The 26,959-nt window shown below is 39.8% G+C and overlaps 2 protein-coding genes across 2 annotated transcripts; one reads left to right on the forward strand and one right to left on the reverse strand.

The window, feature by feature from the left end:
* Nucleotides 1-188: 188 nt before the first annotated feature.
* Nucleotides 189-5,507, reverse strand: LOC110711943 (pre-mRNA cleavage factor Im 25 kDa subunit 1-like). The gene is made up of 7 exons (XM_021890380.1): nucleotides 5,061-5,507; nucleotides 4,907-4,952; nucleotides 1,981-2,074; nucleotides 1,827-1,900; nucleotides 1,636-1,722; nucleotides 1,432-1,542; nucleotides 189-646 (listed from the first exon to the last, which is right to left on the reverse strand). Exons 1-7 carry the CDS (start codon nucleotides 5,240-5,242, stop codon nucleotides 575-577), a joined length of 666 nt encoding a protein of 221 aa, XP_021746072.1. The 5' UTR covers nucleotides 5,243-5,507; the 3' UTR covers nucleotides 189-574.
* Nucleotides 5,508-17,508: 12,001 nt separating this feature from the next.
* Nucleotides 17,509-26,629, forward strand: LOC110711978 (L-ascorbate oxidase-like). Its single transcript, XM_021890416.1, has 5 exons — nucleotides 17,509-17,819; nucleotides 19,790-19,882; nucleotides 21,863-22,075; nucleotides 22,827-23,021; nucleotides 25,423-26,629. Exons 1-5 carry the CDS (start codon nucleotides 17,520-17,522, stop codon nucleotides 26,383-26,385), a joined length of 1,764 nt encoding a protein of 587 aa, XP_021746108.1. The 5' UTR covers nucleotides 17,509-17,519; the 3' UTR covers nucleotides 26,386-26,629.
* Nucleotides 26,630-26,959: the final 330 nt, after the last annotated feature.

Here is a 26,959-nt window from a genome sequence, read left to right on the forward strand (position 1 = left end):
CCTGCAAGAATCACCCATTGTGTTGAGAATTAGTTAGTTTTCTAGTAGAATGGAAAGTGGTTAAAGGAGTCAAAATGCGATTTAGACATTGTATTGCACAAAGAGGAAGGGAAAAAAAAAAGTTTATTGTGATTGTCCGAGAAGTGATCCATGCCATAAAAAACAGAATGGGTTGAAAATCTATAGACATATAGTTCAAGATTTAGACATTAAGGAAATACGGTCAAAGTATTTAGTTAACACGTTTTGGAGACATAAAAAACAGTCAAACACAATGTAGTTCCAATATTATGTTGATATACAAAGTAGTACTACTCTTCCTCAAAAAGACCCTTTGATACAAATGTAACAGCAAAATACACCTAGCTAATTTCAAAACCAAATAAATCTCTTATATACCAATACAGTTACAACTTACAACCACTATCAACAAATCTATGATACTAGTAAAAAGTTCACTATACAAAGAAAGCGCCAGTAGACTACAATGTGCTCTGCCCAGAACTAAAATCCTTTCTGCTACATACAATTTATCTTCAACACAATATATTGTATATAATTGCTTCCACGAACTTTAAGCCTCGATCATGTTGAACGAATACTTTGATAATAGCTGCGGGATCCCAGCTATTATGGGTCCATATGTCTACAAGCATAAGATTATAAACTTATCAATCTTCTAACAAAAGCATTTTCAGCAACACAACATCATATAAGATGAAAAGCTATTGCAATTGTCCACGAAAAAAGTAATTAGAAAGATCAGAGACAGGAGAGTACAAAGGGTGTGACTTCCTACACAAAACATATGAACCTTAGTGAAGAAAAAGCAACATAATTGGCAGTTTGGCACAATTTATTTACGATTTTAGAATTTTAGGCTCAGCACAAGATGATACTAATGTTGGGATTCACTCCAATAAACTGAAATAAAAGATTAAAATAATAACAGTTCAATCCCAAAGTAATACCACCCACTATGCTGAAACTGATCAAATTTACAAGATCTCCAACTGACTTGAATAACCAACTGAACAAGTATATTCGAACCACATTTTAGCAGGTTGAGGCTGACTAGCTGAGGGTCCAGATCCAATACATTAAAAGAGCTTCTATTTAACCATGTCAACTGTATATTAGTGGAATGAGATAAGCAATAACTTAGGAAGTTCTATGGTACCTCACAAGCAACTTCGATCTGAGTAGTGTTTAAGTTTTCTCTTTATATGCACCAAACAAACTTGTGATCTGACACTTATTGACTAAACGGACATCACGACAAAAATGGTGACTTCATTAAATAATCCAGGCAAAACGCTTTTAATTATAACACCCATCTAAGTTAAGGTTTTAAGGGAAACTACAGTACCATGTAATTCCAAATCCACACAAATAGCTGAATCATACAACAATTCAAAACAAGGTTGATACCTTGTGGTTGTCATGAACCTGACATAACGGAACAGCGAGCAACTTTAGGTTCTTTGGCACAATGAATTTTCGACTTACTGGCAACTTCACCAAAAATAGCTTGGCACACTCCTACAAACATGACAGTCAAATTAAATCAGTTAAGTACACAATTATATAGACATGAAAATCTAGTACAGTAAATGATAATACGTACGAGCCAACCTTGGGCTGCTTAATATTAGGGGGCAAATATGGGTAGAGCACGGTCTCAAAATCTGGCCTCCACCACATTCCCAAGCAATCTCCCACCTAGATTTAGAAAGATAGCTAATTAAAGTTATAATATTCTAAGATTATAATTAAAGTTAAGCAATAATAAATTAAATATTAAGAGCAATCAATGATATAATTACCTCCCATTCTACCTCATCACTGCCTTCATCAAGAGATAGCTTCCTTGAAAGTTTGCGACGCAATCCTTCAAGATCTAAATCACAAGCAAAGTAAGCAATTGTACTCCCCTACCTCTACATCTCGAAACAGTAATGAACTTATGATGTGAATTACCTGATTCACCCTGCTTTAAGCGGCCTCCAGGAAGGTCAAAAGTTCGATTCTTCACTTGTAACAATAAGAGATGTGGATGTTTAAACAACTCAACCTGAAATGACAAGTTCCTTCATCATTGTAACATTGTATTTTTACAAAATCAAGCAACTAATTCAATAAGCCGAAAGGTTAACTAGCCATCCTCAACTAACAATACCTTGGCTCCTTACACGCTTTAGGTGACACTTAACACAATCCACTATAACCAATTATATTAAAAATTTTACACTAGCGTGACATGCCCTCACACAAGACTAAAAAATTCAACATTTTACGTCTAGTGATCAAACCCTTATAGTGGTTTAAGCTAAACACCAAACCTTGTACAATACCAATGTATTTTGACTTTAGAGTTTAGAGACTTTAGACCCATTTAACAATATTAGATGTGGATATCTAAACAGCTCAACCTCAAATAATATGTTTCCTCAACATTATAACACAAGTTCACCTGCACAAGTGCACAACATTTTGTGTTCTAAGCTTCTAACAGAGATTAACAACTAATAAGCCGAAAGGTTTACTAGTTACCCCCACCTTACGATACCTTGCGCGTAAGGGTAAATCAATAGTGATTGATACTTAGCAAGTTAGCATAAACTACTAAGGGCCTGTTCTCATACGTTTATTTTCAGCCCAGCCAGTCTATGAGAACAGGCCCTAAAGCAAATCAAATTAGATTATTCAACACTAGAGTGACACAATCTCACTAAAGAACAATAATCATAGAGAATATACGTAGAATATTCTTTTTCCAGGTTTAGGAAACGAAACATTTTTCATACCAAATCTTTTATACTCCCTTTGTGTTAAGGAAAAATGTAACCCCATTCCATTTTGAGAGAAAATCCTTGTTCATATGCCATATGAACGACCTGTGTTCATAAGAGGGTATGCGCGTCATTTCGCCCCCTTTACTAAGGGTAAAGTCGGCATAGTGGAATATGGGTGTTAACTTCAGACTAACGGCGTTAACTTACCAATTGAAATGCAAAAATGGCGTTGAAGAACAACACTCCATTATCATCTTTCCCTTGTTCAATTCCTTCTCTTCTCCTCTCTTTCACTCTCCTCTGTACCCTTTTTGTTCATCTTTAATCGAACCCCAATTGGTCCAAAATTGATTGAATTTATCTTAAACCCTTATTTCTCGCTCGCTTTTCCTGAAAGCAACCACCACCTTCATCTGCAATCAATCTCGACCTCCATTGTTGATTCCCAAGATCTTCTGCTGCAATTCTCACTCTTCCTTCTGTAGAATTCTTCCTTTGACAGAATTTGAAGCGTCGCAAATTAGGAATTTCATTGCTTATAGGGTAAATTGGAGGATTCGAATTTGGTCAAATTTTGGTACAATTACCTAGCAAAGCTCAACACTTTTCAGATCCGACGAAGCTCATCTCAATGGATTGACAGCTCCTAAGATAAAATACCTACTCTTTGGGGTTAACATTGCCCTATATTTCTCACTTTTTCCTCAGGGTTTTCGTAAAATTTGGCGGCGGAGCTGCCGGAAACGGCCGCTGAAATGGTGGGTCGGGGTTCCCGTATGTCTTGGTGTTGGGTTGTTATCTGAGATGTTGGTAAAAATTCTGCCATTGTTATGTTGAGAAGGAAGGATGAGGAAGAAGGGAAAACAGACGTTAACAGTTAACAGTAATGTGCCATGTCAGCTACAAAACATGAAAATATTGAAAGATGCTTGAATATTAACGAAAATGCCATCTTATGAACAAAAATTGTTCATAAGACATGAACTGGGGGAAGCTCCCATTTTGAGGTATTTTTATTCGATATATCCATCTCTACTTTATTAATGTATGGTTGGTGCACCCGGGTGCACCCGGAAAGAACATAAGGTATATTTAAAAGAACATGGGCAAAAAAAGAACATTATATATATTTATAAAGAACATGAGCATAATATGTTCTTTAAGTTTGATGATTATGTTCTTTGAGTTTGAAATATATGTTCTTTATATTATACAATATGTTCTTTATATTATACAATATATTCTTTAATGTATGTACATTAAAAAAAAAAAAAACAAAATCAATCACTCGAGTAACCAGAAAAAAGAACATGTTCTTTAATGTATTATCATGTTCTTTTTGTAAAGACTTTATGTTCTTCGGCTAGAGGTGATCAAAGTTAGAATAGCCCGACCCGAATTGGACGGGTTTTAGGCAGAATTTTTTCGCCCCCAAAATCGGGTCGGACCCGGCCCTTAAATTTAATTTATTGGGCGGGTTTGGGAATGCGTTTTATGCATTTTAGTTGATTTTTTTACTCGACCCGAAAAGCCCGCATGGCCGGACAATTTTGGGCACAAAAACTTCGGCCCAAAATTTGGCGCGACCCGAGAAGTGAGCTGATTTTTTAACTTTGGCCCGGCCCACTCAATGATCACCTACATCTTTGTGAAACACGAACATGTTCTTTTTTGTCAAATATAATGTTCTTTTTCAAACACGTTAACACCTAAATAACCATGAAAAATAACATGTTCTTTTTGTAAAGACTTTATGTTCTTTGTAATGTGATGTTCTTGTCAAACACAAACATGTTCTCTTGTCAAACATAGGTATGTTCTTTTTCTAACACTAGCATGTTCTTTTTTTTGCCCATGTTCTTTAAAATATGTCTAATGTTCTTTCCGGGTGGGTGCACCATGGTGCACTATACTATTTTCACTACTTTATTCTACTCTTATTTTGGTTAGTAGTGGTTTCCTAGTTAGCACGAAAATCAACCACTATACCATTACTAGTGCACGAAACCTTTTTATTGCTTATAATTAGCCCTTAGAACTGCGTATATCAAAACCGTTAATAAATTCATAACAAAAACAGTAAACATAAACACAAGGAAAGAAGGATTTACCAAAATAACAGCTTGAACATTAGTCCTTAATCCACGAGCTTCATAACTAAACAAAAACAACACCCAATAAAAATAAACAACAAAATCAAATCAAAATTCAACAAACCCCAATTCAATTCAATCAAAAACAAACAGATTAGAGAGAAAATAGTACTTAGATTTCAAGCGAAGAAGCGAGTCAGCAATTGTTTCATCCTTAGTAGAAAGAGCATCTTTAGACCCAAAATAGTAGCGGTTTAAAGGGTAAACATCAACCACATAATCCGCTAATCTCTCACCCTCTTGTGGGTTGTCATCGGCGCCATTAGCAAGTACGACCACTTCTCCTTCTCTCATCTTTCTATTTTGGGAAGGTTTCAGTTGTTTACTGTAAAGAGTAAATACTGGGAGTTTAACTTTATATATGATGGTGTTGGAGAAAGAGATGATAGCGGATTTTGCGCGAAGGTTGTGGAAGAAGAAAGAGAGAGAGGGTTGATTGTGGGTGGAAGGTGGTGGAGTTGTTGTTGAGTGTTGAGGTGGGAGAAAGTGGAGTTTCTAGAGGGTGGATGGATTTTTAAACTTTTTTATGGATTGTGACATTTTGAAAGTTGTAGATGAATGTACTGTGCACTTCCTCAGCACCTGGCAGAGGTGACAGGGCTAACCAATAAATATGAGGATTAACTTATATGACTGGAAATTGGAGAAATTTAAATTTTGGCTTGAGTCCTAATACACCCTCCATCCCATTTTTAAAGGCGCGTTTCAGGAGGAAATACTAACATAGATTTGATATGTAATACATATCAAACCTTAAAATATTAAAAAGTATTGTAAAGTACATGGGGTGAGAGAAAGGAGGAGAGAGATGGGCAAGTGAAACCAGTTTTTAAATGTACTATTGAAAATTTATATAATACGGAGTATCATTGAGTATGTAGTGATATTATTTCTATACGTACTTAGTACCACTAAATGAATATACAGTACCATTGAATGAATATATAGTACCATTGAATGTTCAATGATACTTTTTGATCATCTAGTGATACTATTAATCACCCAGGTGATTGAGGGATTTTGCTCCCACCAATCGGAATGCGCCACGTGGGCCAATCAGGTTCTGCCAAGTGTTCCCCAGTTGGACCTCTCAGGGCTTGCCACGTGGCACGCGCTTATTCGTCCACCTTGGACCTATTATGCCATGACATATGGCATACTTCATGCCTAATGGAGAACCCGGCCACCTAGGCCCAATTTCCGAGGGAAGCCCAATCAGCCCAAGGTTAACCTAAACCTAGATTGACACGTTTCCCGAGGCTATAAATACCTCTCTTAATCCTCATTAAGGAGAAAGAACTGAGATTACACACATTAAACACTCTCACCTAGAGAGACCCAATCACTTTAATTTCCGCATTAATTACTCCTTAATCAAGTACTAACTTGACCGTCGGAGGCGGAGCTCCCACCACAAGGAGTCTCCGTTTGTTTTGCGGGTACAGGCGTCCGGCTCCAGTCTCGGAATTGTAACTCTCCCGCAGGACATCAGAAAACCCCGAAACATTTTGGCGCCGTCTGTGAGGAGAGTACTTCTGAGATGGCATCCACGTTTGTACCGACTCCTGAAGAGAGGCGTCCCCTAGACGACCCTCAAGTTCAGTCGGGCCACGATTCTGAGAATGAATTTGAAGTTGAAACTCACACAGCTTCAGACGGGACCCTAAGGGCCCGACGTACCCGTCCTACCGAAAGGAGGGATCGGGAACATTTTCAAGCAGGAAGCGAGCCAGCAGGCGCACCGCCTGTTCGGCAGCAGCCGACTGATGGATCTGCTCCTATTACAAGAAACGACCTCATGGCCTTCATGAGGGACTTCAAGGGAGAAATTCAAGAATTGATCACTAAGAAGTCGCCTGCTCTGGACAAAGAGCAGTCGGCTAAGAAGCCTTCCACCTCACGGAAGAGAAAGCCAGTTCAGGGGCGAGAGGCGACCCCTCATCCTAAGTCTAGGAAGTGGGAGCCATCTGCCCTTAATCTCACAAAATACCATTTTCCTACTCCAGGAAATAGGAAACCTGTTCGTCATATTCAGGCGGACGGGTCGAAGAAAACATACACAGACGCTCGGCTACTGCTAGAGCAGAAGAAGAATGACCGACTGTCAGAGTCGGCCTCTACTTCAAACTTCCAAGATAGTTTGCGAAATACCTCGATGAGGCATACTCAGTCGTACCATGAGAGTCAGACAGGCGGCACCTCCCGTCAGTCCGGCTTTCATAGCGACCAGGCGGTACCAAACTTACCGTTTGTACCGCAACAACAGTATTTCTTGCAGCCACCTCCGTTTGGTGGACCTGCAGCAAAAAATGTCCAACCTATGGACTGGCAGCTACGGTTGCTTAGACTTGGTGAACAGCCGTCGGCCTTCTCCAAGGAAATTACTGAAGCCGCTCAGCCGGCCAAGGTAAAAAATGTATTAGTAGGCGCCTATGATGGCACTACTAATCCAGAAGACCATCTGATGGCATTCACCAACCTGATGTACCTTCAAGGGTTGGATGATCCCACCTGGTGCAAGTGTTTCCCAGCGACTCTCAAAGGAATCGCACAACAATGGTTCGGCAACCTGCCGACTGGTTGTGTAAATAATTTCAAGACGCTGGCTTACTTATTCACCTCCAATTTCTCCATGAACATCCCTGCGAAGAAGACGACCCTTGACTTAGGGACAATTCAGCAGGGCGAGAAGGAGGGGCTTCGTTCTTACATCAGGCGGTTTAACCTGATGAGAATACAGATCCAGGGGTTACCGGATGAAGTAGCCTATACTGACTTTTTCAGAGGTCTCAAAGACGGGTCGACCTTCAAATTCGATTTGGTCCGAAAGAGGGTGGCGACTCTTCAAGAGGCCTTGATTGAAGCAGAAGCCTATATACAGGCGACTGATCTTTGCAGTACAAAACAGTCGGACTGGAAAAGGTCAGACAAAAGAGAGGGACGACAGAAGCAGTCGTCCAACAAAGACAAGAAAAGAAAAGAGGTCTGGGTGGCTGATTCCTCTAAACAGCCGTCCCAGAAGAAGAAAAAAGAATTCAAACCATACTCCCCAAAGTATGCGTTTAACAAGGACAGCCAAGCTTTCCTAAAAGAAATCAAGGGACGGATCTCAATTGAAAAAGCCGGTCCCCATGAAAGGTTCTGCAAGCAACCGGAACCAAGAAAAATTCTGTGATTATCATGAAGATGTTGGTCATCACACCAAAGAATGCATCAGTCTCATGCGGTATCTGGACCGCCTGGCTGAGCAAGGTGATCTTGACTCTTATGTCAAGAAATCCACGGGGAACACTTCCTCGAAAAAACAGTCGGCCAAAAAGAATCAACAGGCCGACAGCTCAGATACAGATGATGCAGTCGTCTACACCATTGCAGGCGGCTTCTCAGGAGGCGGCCCCACTATTAGGGGCAACAAAGACAATATCAGGCGGTTAGATATAAATTCCGTTCACCAAGAACGGCCCTCCAAATATTCATTTCCTGAGATTGTCATCACCGAAGAGGATCTAGGAGGGGTAAGAGGGCCGCATGACGACCCTATCGTCATTGAATGTAAAGTGGCCAACCAAAGAGTTGGCCGGATTCTCATAGATACCGGAAGCTCCTCGGATCTCATCAGTAGCAAATGTCTGTCAAAGCTCAAATATCAGACTGATTGCATACACCCGGTATCCCACCCTCTAGTAGGGTTTGGAGGAGGAGTCGTCCACCCAGTGGGACGAGTAGATTTACCCATCCGCCTGGGCGAGAAAGGGGAAGGACGACACATGGTAGTCCGGTTCCTGGTAGTAGACGAGCTCTCGTCCTACAACATGATTCTGGGACGACCAACCCTGAATAATTCCAAGGCTGTTATAATCCCATCTTTAATGCTGCTCAAGTTTGAGAGGGATAATGGAACAGTCGGTTCCCTAAAGGGAGATCAGAAGATGGCCCGAGAGTGCTATCTCTCGGATGTCAAGCCCACTGTTACGGCCGCTGGGTCAAGTGGTGGAAAAACGGACCTTGACAATGTCAAGGAGACTGCGCCTGTTCAAAAAGCAGGCGGCAAGAAGAGAAAGGCATCCCAGCTGGAGGCTGCAAGAAAAGACAGGAAATAACAATCATTGGCAGAGGGGCGGTCGGATGAATTCCGCCCTCAGCCGGCTGGTGAGCATACGGACCTGATCTTAGATGACTCTCGTCCTGACCGAACTGTCAAAGTTGGGACGGCTGCTCTAAGAGACTTGGGTCACGACTTTCAAAAACTATTGAAAGAATACAATGACATCTTTGCCTTCGAAGTCCATGAAATGCCAGGCATAAGTCCTGATCTGGCGGTACATAAACTGGCCGTGGATCCGAAAAAGAAGCCGGTAAGGCAGAAAAAGAGGAACCATGGCGAAGAAAGAAGTCAGGCGGCAGTCGCCGAAGTCAAAAAAACTACTTGATGCAGGGTTCATTCGGCAATGTTACTTCCCAGACTGGGTTGCAAATGTGGTGCTTGTTAAAAAGCCGAATGGCACCTGGCGAATGTGTGTAGACTACACAGACTTAAACAAAGCGTGCCCCAAAGACAGTTACCCTCTGCCTAAAATTGATAACCTGGTCGACTCAACAGCCGGCCATGCTTTGATGAGCTTTATGGACGCCTACTCTGGTTTCCATCAAATTTCTTTATGGAAGAAAGATCAGGAGAAGACGGCCTTCGTCACTGATCAGGGGTTATACTGTTACACGGTCATGCCGTTTGGTCTGAAAAATGCCCCGGCCACCTTCCAGCGAATGATAAACACTGTGTTCTTTGATCAAATTGGGAGAAATGTCGAGGCATACATTGATGATATGATTGTCAAGACTAAACTACAGAGAGATCATCTGTCGGACCTCCGAGAAACTTTCGCCACACTCAGGCGGCACCATGTCATGCTCAATCCCAAGAAATGTGTCTTTGGAGTTGAGTCTGGGAAATTTCTCGGATTCCTTATCAATCAGAGAGGAATAGAGGCGAACCCTGAGAAGGTACAGGCGGTCATCGACATGCAGTCGCCTCGTACCGTCCGAGAGGTTCAGAAGTTAACAGGTTGTCTGGCGACCTTGGGAAGGTTTCTAAGCCGATCAGGCGACAAATGCCTATACTTTTTCCAGGCAATTAAGAAAAAGGCAAGGTTTGAATGGGGGCCGGATGCTGAGGCGGCCTTCCAGAAATTGAAAGTTCACTTGCATTCCTTGCCAAGGCTGGTTAGCCCTTTGCCCAAAGAAGTACTCTACATGTACCTGGCCGTCTCTGATCATGCACTAAGCGTTGTTCTTCTTGCTGAAAGAGACGGCTGTCAGCTCCCGGTCTACTTTGTCAGTCATGTACTGAAGAATGCGGAGTTGAGGTATCCCTTAGTAGAGAAATTTGGTCTTGCACTCTTCATGGCTGTTAAAAAATTGAAGCCATACTTTATGGCACATGCGGTCGTCGTGTATACAGACCAACCTATCAAGCGGCCACTGACCGTCATGGAGTCGTCAGGCCGAATGATCAAATGGGCCATAGAAATACAAAGCCTCGAAGTTACCTTCGAGCCTAGAAAAGCAGTGAAGGGTCAAGCCTTTGCTGACTTTATTGTTGAGATGACTCGTCTACCTGACTCTCAAGCTCCAGACCAAGTCTGGAAGGTATATGTGGATGGGAGCTCTACTTCAAATGGTTGTGGAGCAGGCATCATATGTCAGTCGCCAGAAGGCGACAGGTACGAGTATGCTCTACGCTTCAGTTTTCAGGCCTCAAACAATGAGGCAGAATATGAAGCTTTACTAGCCGGAATCCGCATGTGCAAGGCGCAGGGGCAAGGAAAATAGACGCCTGTTCCGATTCACAACTGATAGTGAGTCAGTACAATGGTGAATACGAAGCAACCCATCCGGCCATGATCAAGTATTTACAGGCGGTCCGACAAGCAGTCGGCTCCCTTGAGGATTTCCATCTGACCCAAGTGCCAAGGTCAGAAAACAACCAGGCGGATGCACTTTCAAAATTAGCATCGTCCGCCTCCTGTGATACTCCTCGAACTGTTTTTTGGGAAGTAATGGAGAGGAGAAGCATTGAAGAAAACCCTATTGGAATCTTAGACAGAAGCTCGACCTGGATGGATTCAATCAGGGCATATCTGACAAACGGTACTCTGCCGGATGATAACCATCAGGCGGCAGTACTAAAAAAACGAGCAACCAGTTTTGAAATGATAAAAGGAGAGCTTCACAAAAGGGGGGTACCTTCAACCCTTCTTAAAATGCGTTACTCCAGAAAAGGGGCGAGAGATACTAGACGATCTCCACTCTGGTTACTGTGCTTCCCATATAGGCGGTAGGACGCTTGCTCAACGGGCAAGGCGTCAGGGCTACTTCTGGCCTACCTTAGAAGCAGATGCGATGGAGATGGTGAAAAAATGTGACAAGTGTCAAAGGTTTGGCAAACTAATTCACCGTCCGGCTACTGACCTCACTACCATTCAAAGCCCACTTCCGTTTGCTAAGTGGGGCATGGATATTCTGGGTCCATATACGCCTGCTACAGGCGGAAGGAGATACATACTTGTTGCCGTCGACTACTTCACTAAATGGGTAGAGGCGGAGGCTGTAAAGGGAATCAAGACGAAGGATGTAATTTCATTCATTTGGAAAAATGTCATCACTCGATTCGGGGTTCCCATGTCTATGGTTTTTGATAATGGTCCCCAATTTGAGACGCCTGTTCTCAAAAGCTGGTTGGGTGACCAAGGAATTGCACACTATTTTGCATCTGTCGGCCGACCACAAGCAAACGGCCAGGTAGAAGCTTTTAATAAAATCATCTCAGACGGTCTCAAGAAAAAGATTGAACGAGCAGGCGGCCTATGGGCGGATGAATTACCACATGTTCTCTGGGCCATTAGGACGACTGAAAAAGGGGCGACTGGAGAAACTCCATTCCTCTTAACTTATGGTGCGGAAGCTGTTCTTCCAATAGAACACTACGAGCCGACTCTTCGAGTAATGCTATACGACGAAGAGGCAAACTGGGAAGCCATGCGCCTGGCATTAGACTCACTCCCTGAAAAGAGGGGCAATGTTGTCTTGCGCCATGAAATTTACCGCCTGAGAATGACTAGATCGTTCAACAAAAAAGTACACAGGCGTCCACTCAAAGTGGGGGACTTTGTACTTAGAAAAATGGAAGCAGTTGGAAGGGCTAATGAGTTTGGCAAACTAACTCCCAATTGGGAAGGACCCTACCGAATCTATGCAGAAGTCAGGGACGGTACCTACCGTCTGGAAACACCAGACGGCCAACCGTTGCCTCGAACTTGGAATGTAGATAATCTTAAGAAATATTTCTTTTGAATGATGTAAAGTCAAGGGCTACTTAATAAAAGTTTGCATACTTGATATTCAATTTTGTACTTAAGAGGGGCATGCCTACTGACAAACAGTCGGCTACTCTCCACAGTTTTTACTTACGAGGGGCAAGCCGACTGACAAACAGTCGGCTACTCTCCATGTTTAAATTCTTACTCTCCATTGAGTATTTTACTACATCTTCAGAGGGGCATGCCGCCTGTACCTTTACAGTCGGCTACTCTCCACTCAGTATTTCACTCTATCACTAGAGGGGCATGCCGTCTGGACATACAGTCGGCTACTCTCCATAGAAGATGGCCGACTGTTTCCAAAGCAGACGGCCACCCTCCTATACTTAGCTAAAAAATGATCAGGGCCTGGCCGACCCTGTGCCTAAACAGGCGGCTACCCTCCTCTAATTTAGCACCTACGTTCACCAAGAACTAACCAAGGCAACAAGCCGAATGATCAGTCCAGGCGCCTAGCCAACTGATCCAATATTTAAAACTAATACGACCTGTCCCAACATTATAGCAGGCGTCCGGCGGCATCCCTCCGGATGAAATTCGTCGCAGAGAGCAGCTCCCTTTTGGGTGGAACATTGCTCTATAAACTAATTACACGGTACCTATACGACTGTCCCCAAGGGCAACCACGTAGCCGTTTTTTGAGACAAGGATAACTCTATCACTAACCAAACCAGTGGTAGCAGTTGACATCTGATTCGGATGATCCCCTGTATTACTTGGGATAAATTCAGGGGGTACCTCTTGAGTTAATAGCCAACAGACATTGGCGAATCAAAAGGTTCAGCCGGCCTCCGCCGCCTGGTATCTTTACTACTCAAGCAAGAGTGACGGCGACTGAGTAACACCAACGTTAACTCATAGTCACTCCCTCAAACTTGGTATGGAGCCTAAAAGGTTTGAGTAGACCGCCTGTTTTTTTGGCAAAACAGGGGCACTCAAACCACTACTCCTACTGGGTTACCACTAGGGTTAATAGCCAACAAACATTGGCGAATCAAGGGGATCAGCCGGCCTACGCCGCCTGGTACCTCTACTACTCAAGCTAGAGAGTGACGGAGACAGAGTAACTCCCATGTTAACTCATAGTCACTCTCAAACTTAGCATGGAACCTAAAAGGTACGAGGAGTTCCGCCTGTTTTTTGGTAAACAGAGGTACTCGTCTACTACTCTTACTAGGTTTGTCTATACTTAAGACTGTCGTCTGTAACCAAACAGGCGTACCTACTTTGGTTGGACGTCCTATTTAACGCCTGCTACTATGCAGCCGCCAAAAGCTGACGACCAGCCATCCCTTAACGAAATAAACTAAGTACCAAAACTTAGTATATTGAACCATGTTTCCTATTTGGTTAATTTTGCAAATGACCAGACCGATTGAATAGATGGCCGACTGATCGTCTAGCCTGGAAAAAGACAACCAGTCGTCCAGGGGCATAGGCGGCGTGACTAAATAGCGGTGACTAACTATCCGTACCTGTGCAATTATCGGCCATGTAAAACAGTCGGTATAGTCTACAATTGGATATCTGAATATTCAATACTTGAGTAAATTTGAAGAAAAAATATATTCATTAAAAGAAAGCCGTCATTAAAGACCGGCAAAATATTCAAAGCCCCGGCCCCCTGGCCGGGTAAATACAAACAAACGGCACGCAGGCCGTGAATAGAATACATAAAGCTTAAGAAGGGGGCAGATCTTCAATATTAGCAGCTACCGCCTGGTCAGCACTCTTCTTGCTGGACTCGGCTTCAGCTGCATCCTTCTTTGATGCATTACCCCCAAGCGGCACCAGCGCCACTACCGGCTCCTCCTCCTCCCTTCCAGCGCCTCGTCCTCAGCAGCCGCCAGGATCTCCTGATTGTATCTATCAGAACACTGGCGGTACGTTTTCTCCCACGAGGCAAAGTCGGCATTGGGGAAGAGGCGGCCCCAGGTCATGCGCTGAATTTGGGCAGAGTCTTCCATCATCTCCCTGACCAGCTCCTTCTTCTCTTGCTCGGCCTTCTCCGAGAGCTCCTTAACAAGACTCCTCTCCTGGGTCACCAGGCGTTCCTTAACAGCCGCCAAAGATTTCTCCATGGCTTCGTATGAGGACATCTTATGGCGGAGAGGTCTCAGCTCGGTCTTTAGGGCGTTGATGGTCGCCTCCAGCTCGCCATTCCTCTTCTGGGCCGCCTCTAACTCAGCCTTGATAGCGGCGTTAGCCTGCGCCTGATAATAAAGAATATCAACTGTCAGAGTTTCGTTTTGGGCAATTTGAAACATTGCCTTGTCACAGTCAGAGGCGGCCATAGCTTTTGCAGCCTTTACCTCTTTGTTCTTCTGGGCAAGCGGCTTGCGAAGGCCGTTCACTCGGAGCAGGGCCTAAGTAAAAAAGTAAACAGGCGTCAGTTCCCAAACATAAAGAAAGCAGGCGTCCTAGAATTCAAGTACTCAAAAATAGGCTAAGCATACCTCAGCAAGGACCCCTGCAATTCCGTCTAGGTCAAGGGTGCCGACACCCCTGACCGCCTCCCTTTCAGCTGGAGGTACAGCCCTGATCATAGATTTGGCCATTTCGACCAAGTCAGGCTCCTGAGGGCCGGCTGCATCAAGCATAAACAAAATTAGACTTATAAAAAAAAAAAAAAAAAAAAACACAAGAAAGGTCTAAAATATACAAGGCCAATTTCATACCTCTAGGCGGCCCAACTGGAGTTTTAGAGGATGCGGCCGGCTGTTTCTCAGCCGCCGCACGTTTCCTGGCAGAACCAGGAGAGCTCGAAACAGTCGTCCTCCGGGCCTTGGGGTCCGGCTGTTGTGAGGAAGAAGCTCTTGGAGTGCCCGTCTAAAAAAGAAGAAAAATAGTCAGTATATGCATAACTACAACTCCAACAAGAGAGAAAGGTTTAAAGCCCACCAAGGGTGCCCCCTTGTTGGGGAGTCGGTTGAAGTCTGTTGCATGATTGAGGCCCGCAACATGGCCGCCGCAGTCTTGGAGGCGGTGATTTTACTCATGGCGTCCGCTACAAAAGCAAATAGCAAAGTTAGTAAAATTATAACAAGGAATGTGCACAACAACAGAGTGTTCGACAGGCCGGCTACCTCTTGAGCACCGACTGCTGAGGCCACAGGCGGCCAGAAAGTACTCGTCGTAGAGCCATTTGAAGCTCGGGACGCAGTGCAGGGGCACTTGCTCTCGTACCCCTGTAGTAGAGTCGACCCTCGACTCTACCTTAAAGAGTCCTTTATCTAGGATCTCTCTCTTAGCCTTTGGGGGAACAGGCGGCATGCTGCGGCCGCCTGCAAGAAGGGGCGGATTCCTGTTCCATTTGTTTAAGCGCTTGTTCAGCTCTTTGTCTGAACTCTCAATGATGAGGAAGGTGCTCCGCCAGTCCTTCCATTTGTTTGCTTTACCTCTTGACATGAGGTAGCCCCTGTGGCTCGTCAACTGATACCAGCGGTACCGCCTGCCTTAGGGGTCCGGCTGAGGTAGTTCATATGGGCGAAAGCCTCGAAGCTCGGCTCCACCCGTGCAGTTCGCACCCGGCCACATAGCCGAGTACGTTGACCCAGGAGTTTGGGGCTAACTGCCATAACCCCAACTCATACCCATCCAAAATCCGCTGAACAGCCGGATGTAGTGGGAAGCGCAGCCCAGCCTTGATAGCCGCCTCGTAGCAGCCAAAGCAGGCGCTGTCATAACTAGTACCAGCCGGCCAGACGACTGTGTCTTCTGGATCCGGCACGAACACTAAGAAGCCGGGGCCCATTGTGTGGTTTGCGATAAAGCTCCCACTTTCTCTTGCATGGCCGTGATCCGGCCCGAGGTACCTTGCAGTAGTACGGGGTATTTTTCTCTCGGTGAGAGGCGGAAGGCTCCGCCCAATCATCCCCCTTCTCAACTGCGTGAGACAGCCTCGCCTCTTGTAGACGACTGTTTTTCTCTTCTGTGTCCAGAGAAGTATGGCCAGAAGAGCTAGATTCGGACTCGTCCTCTGACGAGTCCGAAGAGGACGACTCCTCCCTTCTCTCGGAGGGGCCCGCCTCCTGTCCTTTCAAAGGAGCAGGAGAGAAGGTAGAATTGCCGGCTTTCAAGCCGCTTTGTACCACTTCCACATCTGGCGCTGGTCAGATGTTTCACTAATCGGCACCCTGTGGGAGGAGCCGTCTGAGTTCGATATCCTGGCAGTCTTTTTTGTCCTGGCCATCACGTTCTGCATAGACACAGATACAGTCGGACTATGTATAAAGGGCGAAGATGGGTCCGGAAAAGGGCAGGCGGCACTCCTAGTCCTAGATTCAGCCGTCCCCGGTGACCGGCTGATCACTAACCTAGGTCGTGTCGTGTGCTTCCGTGGTACCATTTCAAAAAGGAATTAAAAAACAAGAAAATTAAGAGTAAGAGAACCGACGGTTACCTGAACGAATGACGATTGATGAAGTTCTGAAAATCCTAAGCAGTCGGCTTGTCAGAGCAGGCGGTAGGCAGAAAAGGTCCAAAATGTCAGAGCAAGTTCAGGGGTCCGAATGTTCTCTCACAAAGTTCTCAAGTGTGAAAATGACTGAAGTCAACACTCCCTTATATAGGCGAAGTGAGAAGGCGAAGGGTCACCTCCAGAATTCAAAATTTTGGCGGAGAATCTGTCGGCCTTTCGCCGAGTGACGCCTGTTACAGGGCGACACCTGTCACAGGTAACACGTGACCAGTCACGTACCACCTGTGAGGGGCAAATGATTGAGGGATTTTGCTCCCACCAATCGGAATGCGCCACGTGGGCCAATCAGGTCCTGCCAAGTTTCCCCAGTTGGACCTCTCAGGGCTTGCCACGTGGCACGCGCTTATTCGTCCACCTTGGACCTATTATGCCATGACATATGGCATACTTCATGCCTAATGGAGAACCCGGCCACCTAGGCCCAATTTCCGAGGGAAGCCCAATCAGCCCAAGGTTAACCTAAACCTAGATTGGCACGATTCCCGAGGCTATAAATACCTCTCTTAATCCTCATTAAGGGAAAGAACTGAGATTACACACATTAAACACTCTCACCTAGAGAGACCCAATCACTTTAATTTCCGCATTAATTACTCCTTAATCAAGTACTAACTTGACCGTCGGAGGCGGAGCTCCCACCACAAGGAGTCTCCGTTTGTTTTGCAGGTACAGGCGTCCGGCTCCAGTCTCGGAATTGTAACTCTCCCCTACTATTATGAGTACGTTTCCTTGTTCCTTAGCCAACTCAAGGCCAAGGCTCGTACTACTACTCACGCTATGGTGTAGCGTAATATCGTCAATGGTTGTGGGATCATCGGCGAGGGTACACCATTACAAATGGGACGTGGAGTACATGTTTTGGTCACCGGATTGCGAGGAGAGGGTGGTGATGGGGATCAACGGCCAGTTCCCTGGACCGACCATACGTGCTCATGTCGGCGACATCATACATGTTGACCTTACCAACAAGCTTGGTACTGAAGGTGTTGTTATACATTGGCATGGTATTAGACAGGTAAACCTACTATACATTTTGCTTGAATTACTTTGTTACGTTGATCCATCTTGGCTTTCATTTTTCTTGAAAAAGCAAGTCTAAACGTTTCACATATTGAATCTTTGTTCTTCTCGGCTTATTCAAATAAGTTTTACAAATATAATGCGTTATTCAAGTAAAAATAAGTTAAGTTCAGCCAATATGAATTCGACTAGCTATTAAAATAAGTTATTCAATGTATAGATTAAAATTAGCAAAATAAGTTAAGTTTGACGAGTATCAATAAATTAATTATACATTAACCAAGTTGAACAAAAGTTTAACTAAATGAAGTTAACCTAGGGGGAAAAAAAGTTTTTCCCATCAAAATTTATAATACCTTGATTTTATTGTAATTTTACTAGCTGTTTTAAAATACACGATAAATCTGACCATTAAATCTATACATTCAAACAAAGTATATTTTATCGTAATATATGTGTTGCAGAGGGCAAATACGAGAGCATAAAATTTTTCTTATGCCACATCATAATTTATGGTCAATCTTGCAATTGAACAATCGGATCTCGACACAATGTGTTGTTGAGATTTTGTCCATTGTCATCTATTATTATGTTGTATTCTTTATACTTTTTTTGTCAGATTATAACAAAATAGTTTGAAATGGGATTAGTCCTTACATTATTAAATTATTAAAATATGGGTGGTGGACTGATGGTGAGGGGGAGTGAACTCAGATCGATTTTGATTCCTATCCCATTATGCACAACTTGGTTTTGGTGGAGAACGGCAATATAATATTTTATAATGAAAAATTAATGTTTGTTTCTATGGGTTTTCGGGCTTTTTTTTTTACCCTCTTCGAAACAACCTGAACTTATTAAATTTGAATAAAGTTTATCAGACTAATTACTGCAATAGAAAAACTCGAAAGAGCATATTCATTGCAATTGCTTGAAACAACTATTGGACCTGATTGGACATCAAATGAACTTATCCGAACTTACTATAGTTGTTTTTGCCAAGTGAAGAGAGCAAACATTATTTAGGAAAGAAAGTAACTACAATATTTTGATGTCTACATGTAATACCAAAATGACTAAAAGTATTAAATATTGAAAATTGCATTGTAATGAAAAAAAATAATAATAATTATATAGTCTTTTACGTACTAATATAGTTCATCAATTCATAGTTTCATATCCTTCTTGTTACATGATAGTGATGAAGTTGACATAAAATGAACGAAGATTATTATGGACATATTAGTTGACCTAAATCGTTACCCAAACCTTTTTGAAATACATGCATCAATATGCTCGTCAAAAATTTCATCATGGATTCTTTTTATACGTAGCTTTTTGTAAACTATTTTAATTTGTTATAGGTATTGCACATTTTTATATCAAAATTTTTGTGCTATTCTAATTCCTAAATAATGGTGTGAATACTTTTCATAAATTAAAGTGGGTTTACAATCTTAATTATGATCTTATTCAAAAGTAATCCTGAATTTGGTCCAAAATTAAAGCCGTGAATAAAGGACATTTATAATAGTGAGTTTAATTAAATTTAGCTTTCCCACTATGTTTTGGATTTATACGTCCATACTCTATCTTAACAACATTTTACCTATTAGTTTAGACTTTTGCATACTTTAATTTTGATAATTACTTATTACCACACCTACTTGTATTAGTATAAGTATACATGGAAATTAAAGTTATGATTTTCAAAAAGAAAAATGAAAAGAAGCTTATTCAATGTTAAAAACACATGTAATATGGACAACATTTGGACATTAGCATGAATATCCCATATAAAATAATATAGACTTTGGAATCTTTGCATGTGCAATGCTTACTTAGCTTGTAACTTTAATTATTATTGAAATGAGTAACCATAGCTAACGTTTAATTTGTACAAATTTCAAGATTTTTGTTGATTAAAAATGTAATTAATTAGGGTTTATTTCTGTTTTATTTCAGCTAAATACACCTTGGGCAGATGGGACTGCATCAATTTCTCAATGTCCCATTAATCCTGGACAGACTTTTGCTTATAGATTCGTCGTTGACAAGGTAATAACATTTCACCATCTTATTACTCTCTAATGATCTATTTCTTCTTTTTGATTAATCTTATCTTCTGTCTACAATTAGTTGCCATTGTTCTCGGTCACCTTTCGTGAATATAAAATGGCATATCGTCATAAATATGCACTTTAATTATACTAGTCGCATCATTATTGCTATCCAGCTAATTCTCTCTCAATAACTAATCTTGGGTGAGGTAATAAACAAACTAGCGGGTAGTGATTTCTATAGTTATGCATATAAACATTGAATACATTTTTTGAAATGATATAAAATTGAGAATTATTCGTGGTAAAATCACAGACGGATTAATGTTAATGCTTGATAATTCTTAGTCTCTCCTTTTCAATCATCTTCAACCCTAGAAATTTAGCTTGTTATATTGAAGTGACAAAATATAAAATAGCAATATAGTTTATAAAAGTATCCTATTTTCATTCTACTAATGTTAAAGGTGGTCATACCTACTATCTATCATTACGCGGAGCAATGAGCATATTATAGAGCATTCCATTTATCTTCGAAGGCAACCAACCTAATCTATTTGACTTGTATCTCAAGATTGCAATTAATTAGAATAAGAATTTATTAAAGTATAAATCGACAATTAGAATTTGTTTATTGGTGATGTACGTGTAAAGACGAAATTCCATGCATGTGAAAACTTTATAATAGTATAAATTGTTGTTAATCTAATTATAGTATATTTTTTTTGACATAGATCTAATTATAGTATGTGCTATAATTTTATACAAAGTAGATTGTAACATGCATGGTCCAATAGTCATGCCATCTATCTTACTTGTATTATTATTACCACTGATTTATAAAGTCCTAGGAGTTATTATTATTACTGATTTATAATTTATAACGTCCTAGGAATTAAATATTATTACCCGATCACATGGCCATGCCCATTTATCATTGCTTATTGTTACTTGTGTATAAAGTTCCTAGGAATCTCAAATTCATTATTGGTGAATTAAGGATTGATCGTCGAAAGCGGGTGTTAGGAACTAGTTGCTATAGTGTTCAATCTCTTACTATTAAAAATAAGACTTAATAAAATTAAATGGAGTATATGTTAACATATTAACTTTTTTTAATTCCTTAACAAATTCCACTTACATAATAGTTCGTATTTTAACAGTACATATTCAAATCAATTATATAAAACACTATCGGTCTAAATGTTGCAGTTTTGAGAAGGGAGTACAATGTATGGTTGGACCTAATCATATGAAAGAAAAAGAGAGGTAGCCCCAAATTCACTGGGCCATAGCCATATAGTTGGGTTACCTAGTTAGGTAACAGGCTAATATACCAGGTGTAGAAATCTTAATTTTGCTCATTCTAGTGAACATTCCGTGTAATAATTAAGTTTGACTTTGTCTAGTGAAAATATTTTCTCTTCGTCATAAACTTAATAAGGCTCGGGATACTAATTTATTACTTCTTATTTGTTAATGATCGGAAAAAAAAAAAACTTTATAATGTTTGTATATGTTTTTTTAAAAGAAATTTAAAAAATCCTTTTTGATTTTTTGTGTATATAACAAGTCATATGTATTAGCATTGTATTGTAAATGACATTCAATCTTAAATTTAGAAATTAACACCTTAAATTTCATCGGCTAAACTAGGTTACATGTATAGAAAACTCTCTAGTAATTGTGTGCATAATGTACCAGCTTGATAGAATTGGTGGGGAACTCACCTTGTGAATTTGTGATCATGAGTTCGAGCTCCACCAACTACATTTACTTTGAAATAGGGGGATTCCCTTACCTTCCCCTTCTACTCTAAAGCGTTGACCTACAGAGTTAGACTGGCTTAACCTATGAGAGGTGCCGGTTCAATAGGGTCATTTATCTTACCTTCAAAAAATCCAAAAAAAAAATGTGGGAATTATTAACCTATAACAGTATCATCATCATTCATTACAATTTACAAATATGGGTGCAGGTTGGCACATATTTTTACCATGGACACTATGGTATGCAAAGATCAGCAGGATTATATGGATCATTGATAGTTGAATTACCAAAAGGACAAAATGAGCCATTTCATTACGATGGGGAGTTCAACTTATTATTAAGCGATTGGTGGCACCAAAGCGTGCATGAGCAAGAAGTTGGCTTGAATTCTAAGCCAATGCGATGGATAGGTGAACCACAGGTAATTTTTTAAAATTTGATTTATTTTTTATGTATATATCATTACAATTTGCAAGTAATAATGTAAAGTAATTATATCCGAGATTTGATTCAAAATTTTGAATATTTCCCCTAATAGTTTAATCAATTAAGATATTTTACATTTGCATCACAAATGATCAATTTTGCAATATAATTATGATTATTCTTCCCTTGAATTTGCTTTAAAGATATAATTTACAGAGTACTATATAATATGGTGTTTAATGGAAATGGCCATGCATGGAGAATATTATTTATTACACCTTTAGTTTTTTTAATCTTTTATGCAAAGCAAAAGTACTACTCGTAAAAAGGACCTCTTTATATAACCTAATCACATAAACAAATTCTTATTATACTTAAAGCATGATTACACGTGCATTAAGGATTAAACAAAGGTAAAATAAATTCTCCATCCAATTATTATTAAAGATTTAAAGTAGACACTTTTTTCTTCTTTATTGACCAATTGACCCCTTCATGCCAGTGTGTAATGTGGTCATGTGAAGCTGTGTTTAGCGACTTTGAACTCTTTTTTGTTCGAATAATTATATTTTATTATCATCCAATTAACTACTCTATTCGTCTGAATATCACTTTTAATTCAATTTTTTTTGCAAAACAATCATTGTCGAGATAAAAACAATGCAACAATTAAAAACTTAAAGAGGACTTAGCATAAATTCTTAACGATCCAATTTTTATTTTGAATTGGTTTGTTTTAATGTTAGACTCTACTCATCAATGGAAGAGGACAATACAATTGCTCCCTAATGCCAAATTTCGGTAACTCATCATCAACACAATGCAAATTCAAAGGAAATGAGCAATGCGCCCCACAATTGCTTTCTGTGGTTCCAAACAAGACTTATAGAGTTAGACTCGCAAGTACTACCGCTCTTGCTTCCCTCAACATAGCCATTGGGGTAAGCTATAATCATTTATACATTTTCGCCTCAACAATATATTTATTTATACATGCCCCAGAGTTTTTTATTCGAATATAATTATATTGATTGTGTAATCATCTAACTTGTTTATGTACGTATATATATAGAGACACGTCATTTTGATGTAACTAGAGAGGCATTAAGAATGACGCGTATTACCGAGCATTGCTTAGTGGAGTTGGTGGGGAACTCACCGTGTGACCTCAAAGGTTATAAGATCGAGCCCCACCAACTAAATAATGCTTGGGAGTAAGGGGATCCCCTTACCTCCCCCCCTCTACTCTCAAACGGTTGACCTTCGGAGCTAGCTTAGGCTGGCTAAACCTGTGAGAGGTGCTGATTCATTAGATTCCTTCATCTTACCTTAAAAAAAAAAATATAAGAATGACGCGTATGAGATTTGATATCGTTTTTAGGAAAATTGGTATAAATAATGAATTTACAAATTAAGTGTAAATCAATGTGAGTTTAAGTATGAGTTCCAAAAAAATTGAGTATAAGCAAGTAGGTTCTAAGTTAAAAATGTAGATTTGTTTACCATTAGTTAATAATCTAGATTGAATATGTAACATAATTTATTTACATTGATAATCTTTTGATCGTGAACAATTAAATTATTTTGGAAAATAACATTGACATTATGTTTTCTCCGTTTTCAAATTCCTGCAACACTTATCTATTTTGTCTGTTTACAAATATGTGCAACACTTTAATTTCCATATTTATATAAGTTCATTATAATTTTGTTTTATTAGATTAGTGCCCGTACGCTGTACAGTAAATAATTTTTTTTCCCATTATTAATTTATAATATAATATAAAAATAAAGCAATTCGTATAGAATAAACAAATGCAATGTGTATAAGAAAGATGAAATGATAAGACAAAAATTATTAAAACTACAATTGAGAAGAGAAAAAAAAAAGTTTTGATTAGTTAGTTGAAAATATTTAAAAATAATATACATTATATTACATTAATGATGCATGTTATTCCCAATAAAACTATATGTCGTATGACTTTTTATTAATGAATTAAGTTGATTAAAAAAAAAACTATACAATGTACTTCCAAAACAATAAGCTAAGTAGAATAAGTATAAAAAAAAAGGAAAAAAAAAAAAAAAAAAAACCTTAAAGCTGACATCATATATTGTGTTGGCGGAATTTTTTTTAAAGATAGCGACATATGTCCAAAATTATCGATGTAAGCATAACCTGTTTTAATAATAGTTAATAGATTTTTTGAAGGAAAAAGAGTTATAAGTTTGGTAAAATTATTACAGAAGTATTTAACAGAAAAAATAACTTAATTATTATTATTTCATAAGATTTCAAATCAAAGCCATGAATAGAAATGTTTTTTTTTTTTTTTTTGATAGGGTAGTATAAATGTTAATATTGTATTTTTGGCTCCGTTATTTTATACTCTCCACCATATATCAACCTTCTAAATTATAGTTTATTATCCTTTAATTAAAAGATCTCAAAACCTTGTTTAACTATTTTAAGTAAATTGAACACGAAATAAAAATGAATACAATTATTATTGATAATATATAAAATTAAATAATATATTATTATAATTGTATTATACATATATTCTAAAAATAAAGATTTTTGCTAAAAAAAAAATAAAAAAAAAAGAAGTGGGGAGTTTTGGAGGGAAAAAACAGTACCAGAACGTGTCATTCCTGGTGTCTGTTTAAGTATTATGTTATTGATGATTTCCTTTATATAGTAATGACCTCACTTGCACTAGTTATTCATGTTTCTCTCTCACTTACTCTTCTAGCACTAATTATTCTTGTTCCTCTCTCACACAAAACATTAAAGAAATTTACTCAATTAACTTTACATACACATTTTTTGGTGTTTAGAGAGTCACAAGGGCGGGGGTGAGAATCAATCCTAGAATCTCCTGAAATTGGAGAGAAAACTCTAACCACTTGAGCTATCTCTCACTCTCACTTTACATAGACATTAATTAATCTAATTATTAATTTATTATCCATCACAATCAAATTTGTTGTTGTTAGAGGACCAACTCAACCAAAAAATCCGTGACTTTTATGTCATGCTGACTCTTAATACCATGTTAGTGACCTTTAAAATTTGATTCATATAAATATATAAGCATGAACGGGTCTACTTTCTCTCAACAGAGGTCATTAATAAATAAGTCACTTCTAAGTTATCTAGTGATTGAAGAAATTAACTTTAAGTTGAAGATCTTAAGTTCAATTCTAAATCCGTCATTGTATGTAAAGTAGTTAAACTTAAGTTTTACAACAAAGGACCTTGAAAGAACACCCCTTTGTTGTCCTAACTTAATTTGATCACATTATTGATATTTTCATGTTGTGTATAATTTGCAGAACCATAAGATGATAGTAGTGGAAGCAGATGGAAACTACGTACAACCATTTGAAGTAGAAAACTTAGACATTTACTCAGGAGAAAGCTACTCAGTACTAATAAACACAAATCAAAACCCGAATCAGAATTATTGGATTTCAATTGGTGTTCGAGGACGTCAACCAAAGACACCACCAGCATTATCATTACTTCATTACAAGGGCGTTTCTGCTAAAGAACTCCCCACAAATTCGCCTCCAATAACACCTGTATGGAATGACTATAACCACAGTAAGTCATTTACCAAGAAGATTTTCTCCCTTATGGGATCCCCGACGCCACCTAATAGGTTCGACCGACAGCTCGTTTTCCTCAACACTCAGAACAAAATTGACGGGCATATTAAATGGTCTATTAATAATATTTCCTTTGTTTTCCCACCGACCCCTTTTTTGGGGTCAGTGAAGTTTGGGTTAAAGCACGCGTTCGACCAAAAGAGCCCGCCCGAGGATTACCCTAGGGATTATGATATTATGAATCAAGCACCAAACCCTAATACGACTACCGGAAGTGGGGTCTACAAAATTGAGTACAACACAACGGTCGATATAATTTTACAAAATGCTAATGCATTAAATGCTAACACAAGTGAAATTCATCCTTGGCATTTGCATGGGCATGATTTTTGGGTGTTAGGTTACGGTGAAGGGAAATTTACTAAGGAGGATGAGGCTAAGTTTAACTTGAAGAACCCGCCATTGCGAAACACGGCCGTGATATTCCCCTACGGATGGACCGCATTACGGTTCGTGGCGGATAATCCCGGGGCGTGGGCATTTCATTGTCATATTGAGCCTCATTTGCATATGGGTATGGGAGTGGTGTTGTCTTTGGCAGTTGATAGAGTTAAAGGTATTCCTAGTGATGCACTTTCTTGTGGACTTACTGCTAAGATGTTCTTGAAGAAGAAATATCTTCCTTGATTAATGGGTGATTAATTAATTTTATTATGAGATAATAATAATTCTTGACTGAAGTTTGAAGAGGGTATTAATTTCGGATCATCTAGAAGCAAAGGCCATGTAATGTAAGCTTTTAATTTATTTAGGGGTTTGGACTACTATTTTATATTAATTTACATATTTATTAGCTTAATTTTGTGGATGTAATCCCTATAATTTGTTCAAGTAAGGGTTCTTATGAGTTTATAATTATTATACTACCTCCGCTTCAAATTACTCGCAACAAACACGTTGCGCACGGATTCCTAGGCAAAACATTGAAGAGTGATTAATTAATTGGAAGGGTATGGTATTAGGAGAGATAAAAAGGAGGGAAAGGTAGTGGTCCCTATTTTAACTTTATGGAAACAAGTGGGAAATTTTTTGAGTTGGATTTTTCCCACCCATATTTTTGTCTAACTTTTTGAAAGGGACCCAAATTTTATTGACCCCCCCCTTTTCCCTCCTTATTTTTCCACGAAATTTCAATTTTTTGCCAAAGTAACCTCAAATTTAAATTTCCATTCATTTCAATCAAAAGGACCCCTATAAAAAG

The sequence above is a fragment of the Chenopodium quinoa genome, unplaced genomic scaffold, assembly GCF_001683475.1.
Source record: "Chenopodium quinoa cultivar QQ74 unplaced genomic scaffold, ASM168347v1, whole genome shotgun sequence".
Classification (NCBI taxonomy): domain Eukaryota; kingdom Viridiplantae; phylum Streptophyta; class Magnoliopsida; order Caryophyllales; family Amaranthaceae; genus Chenopodium; species Chenopodium quinoa.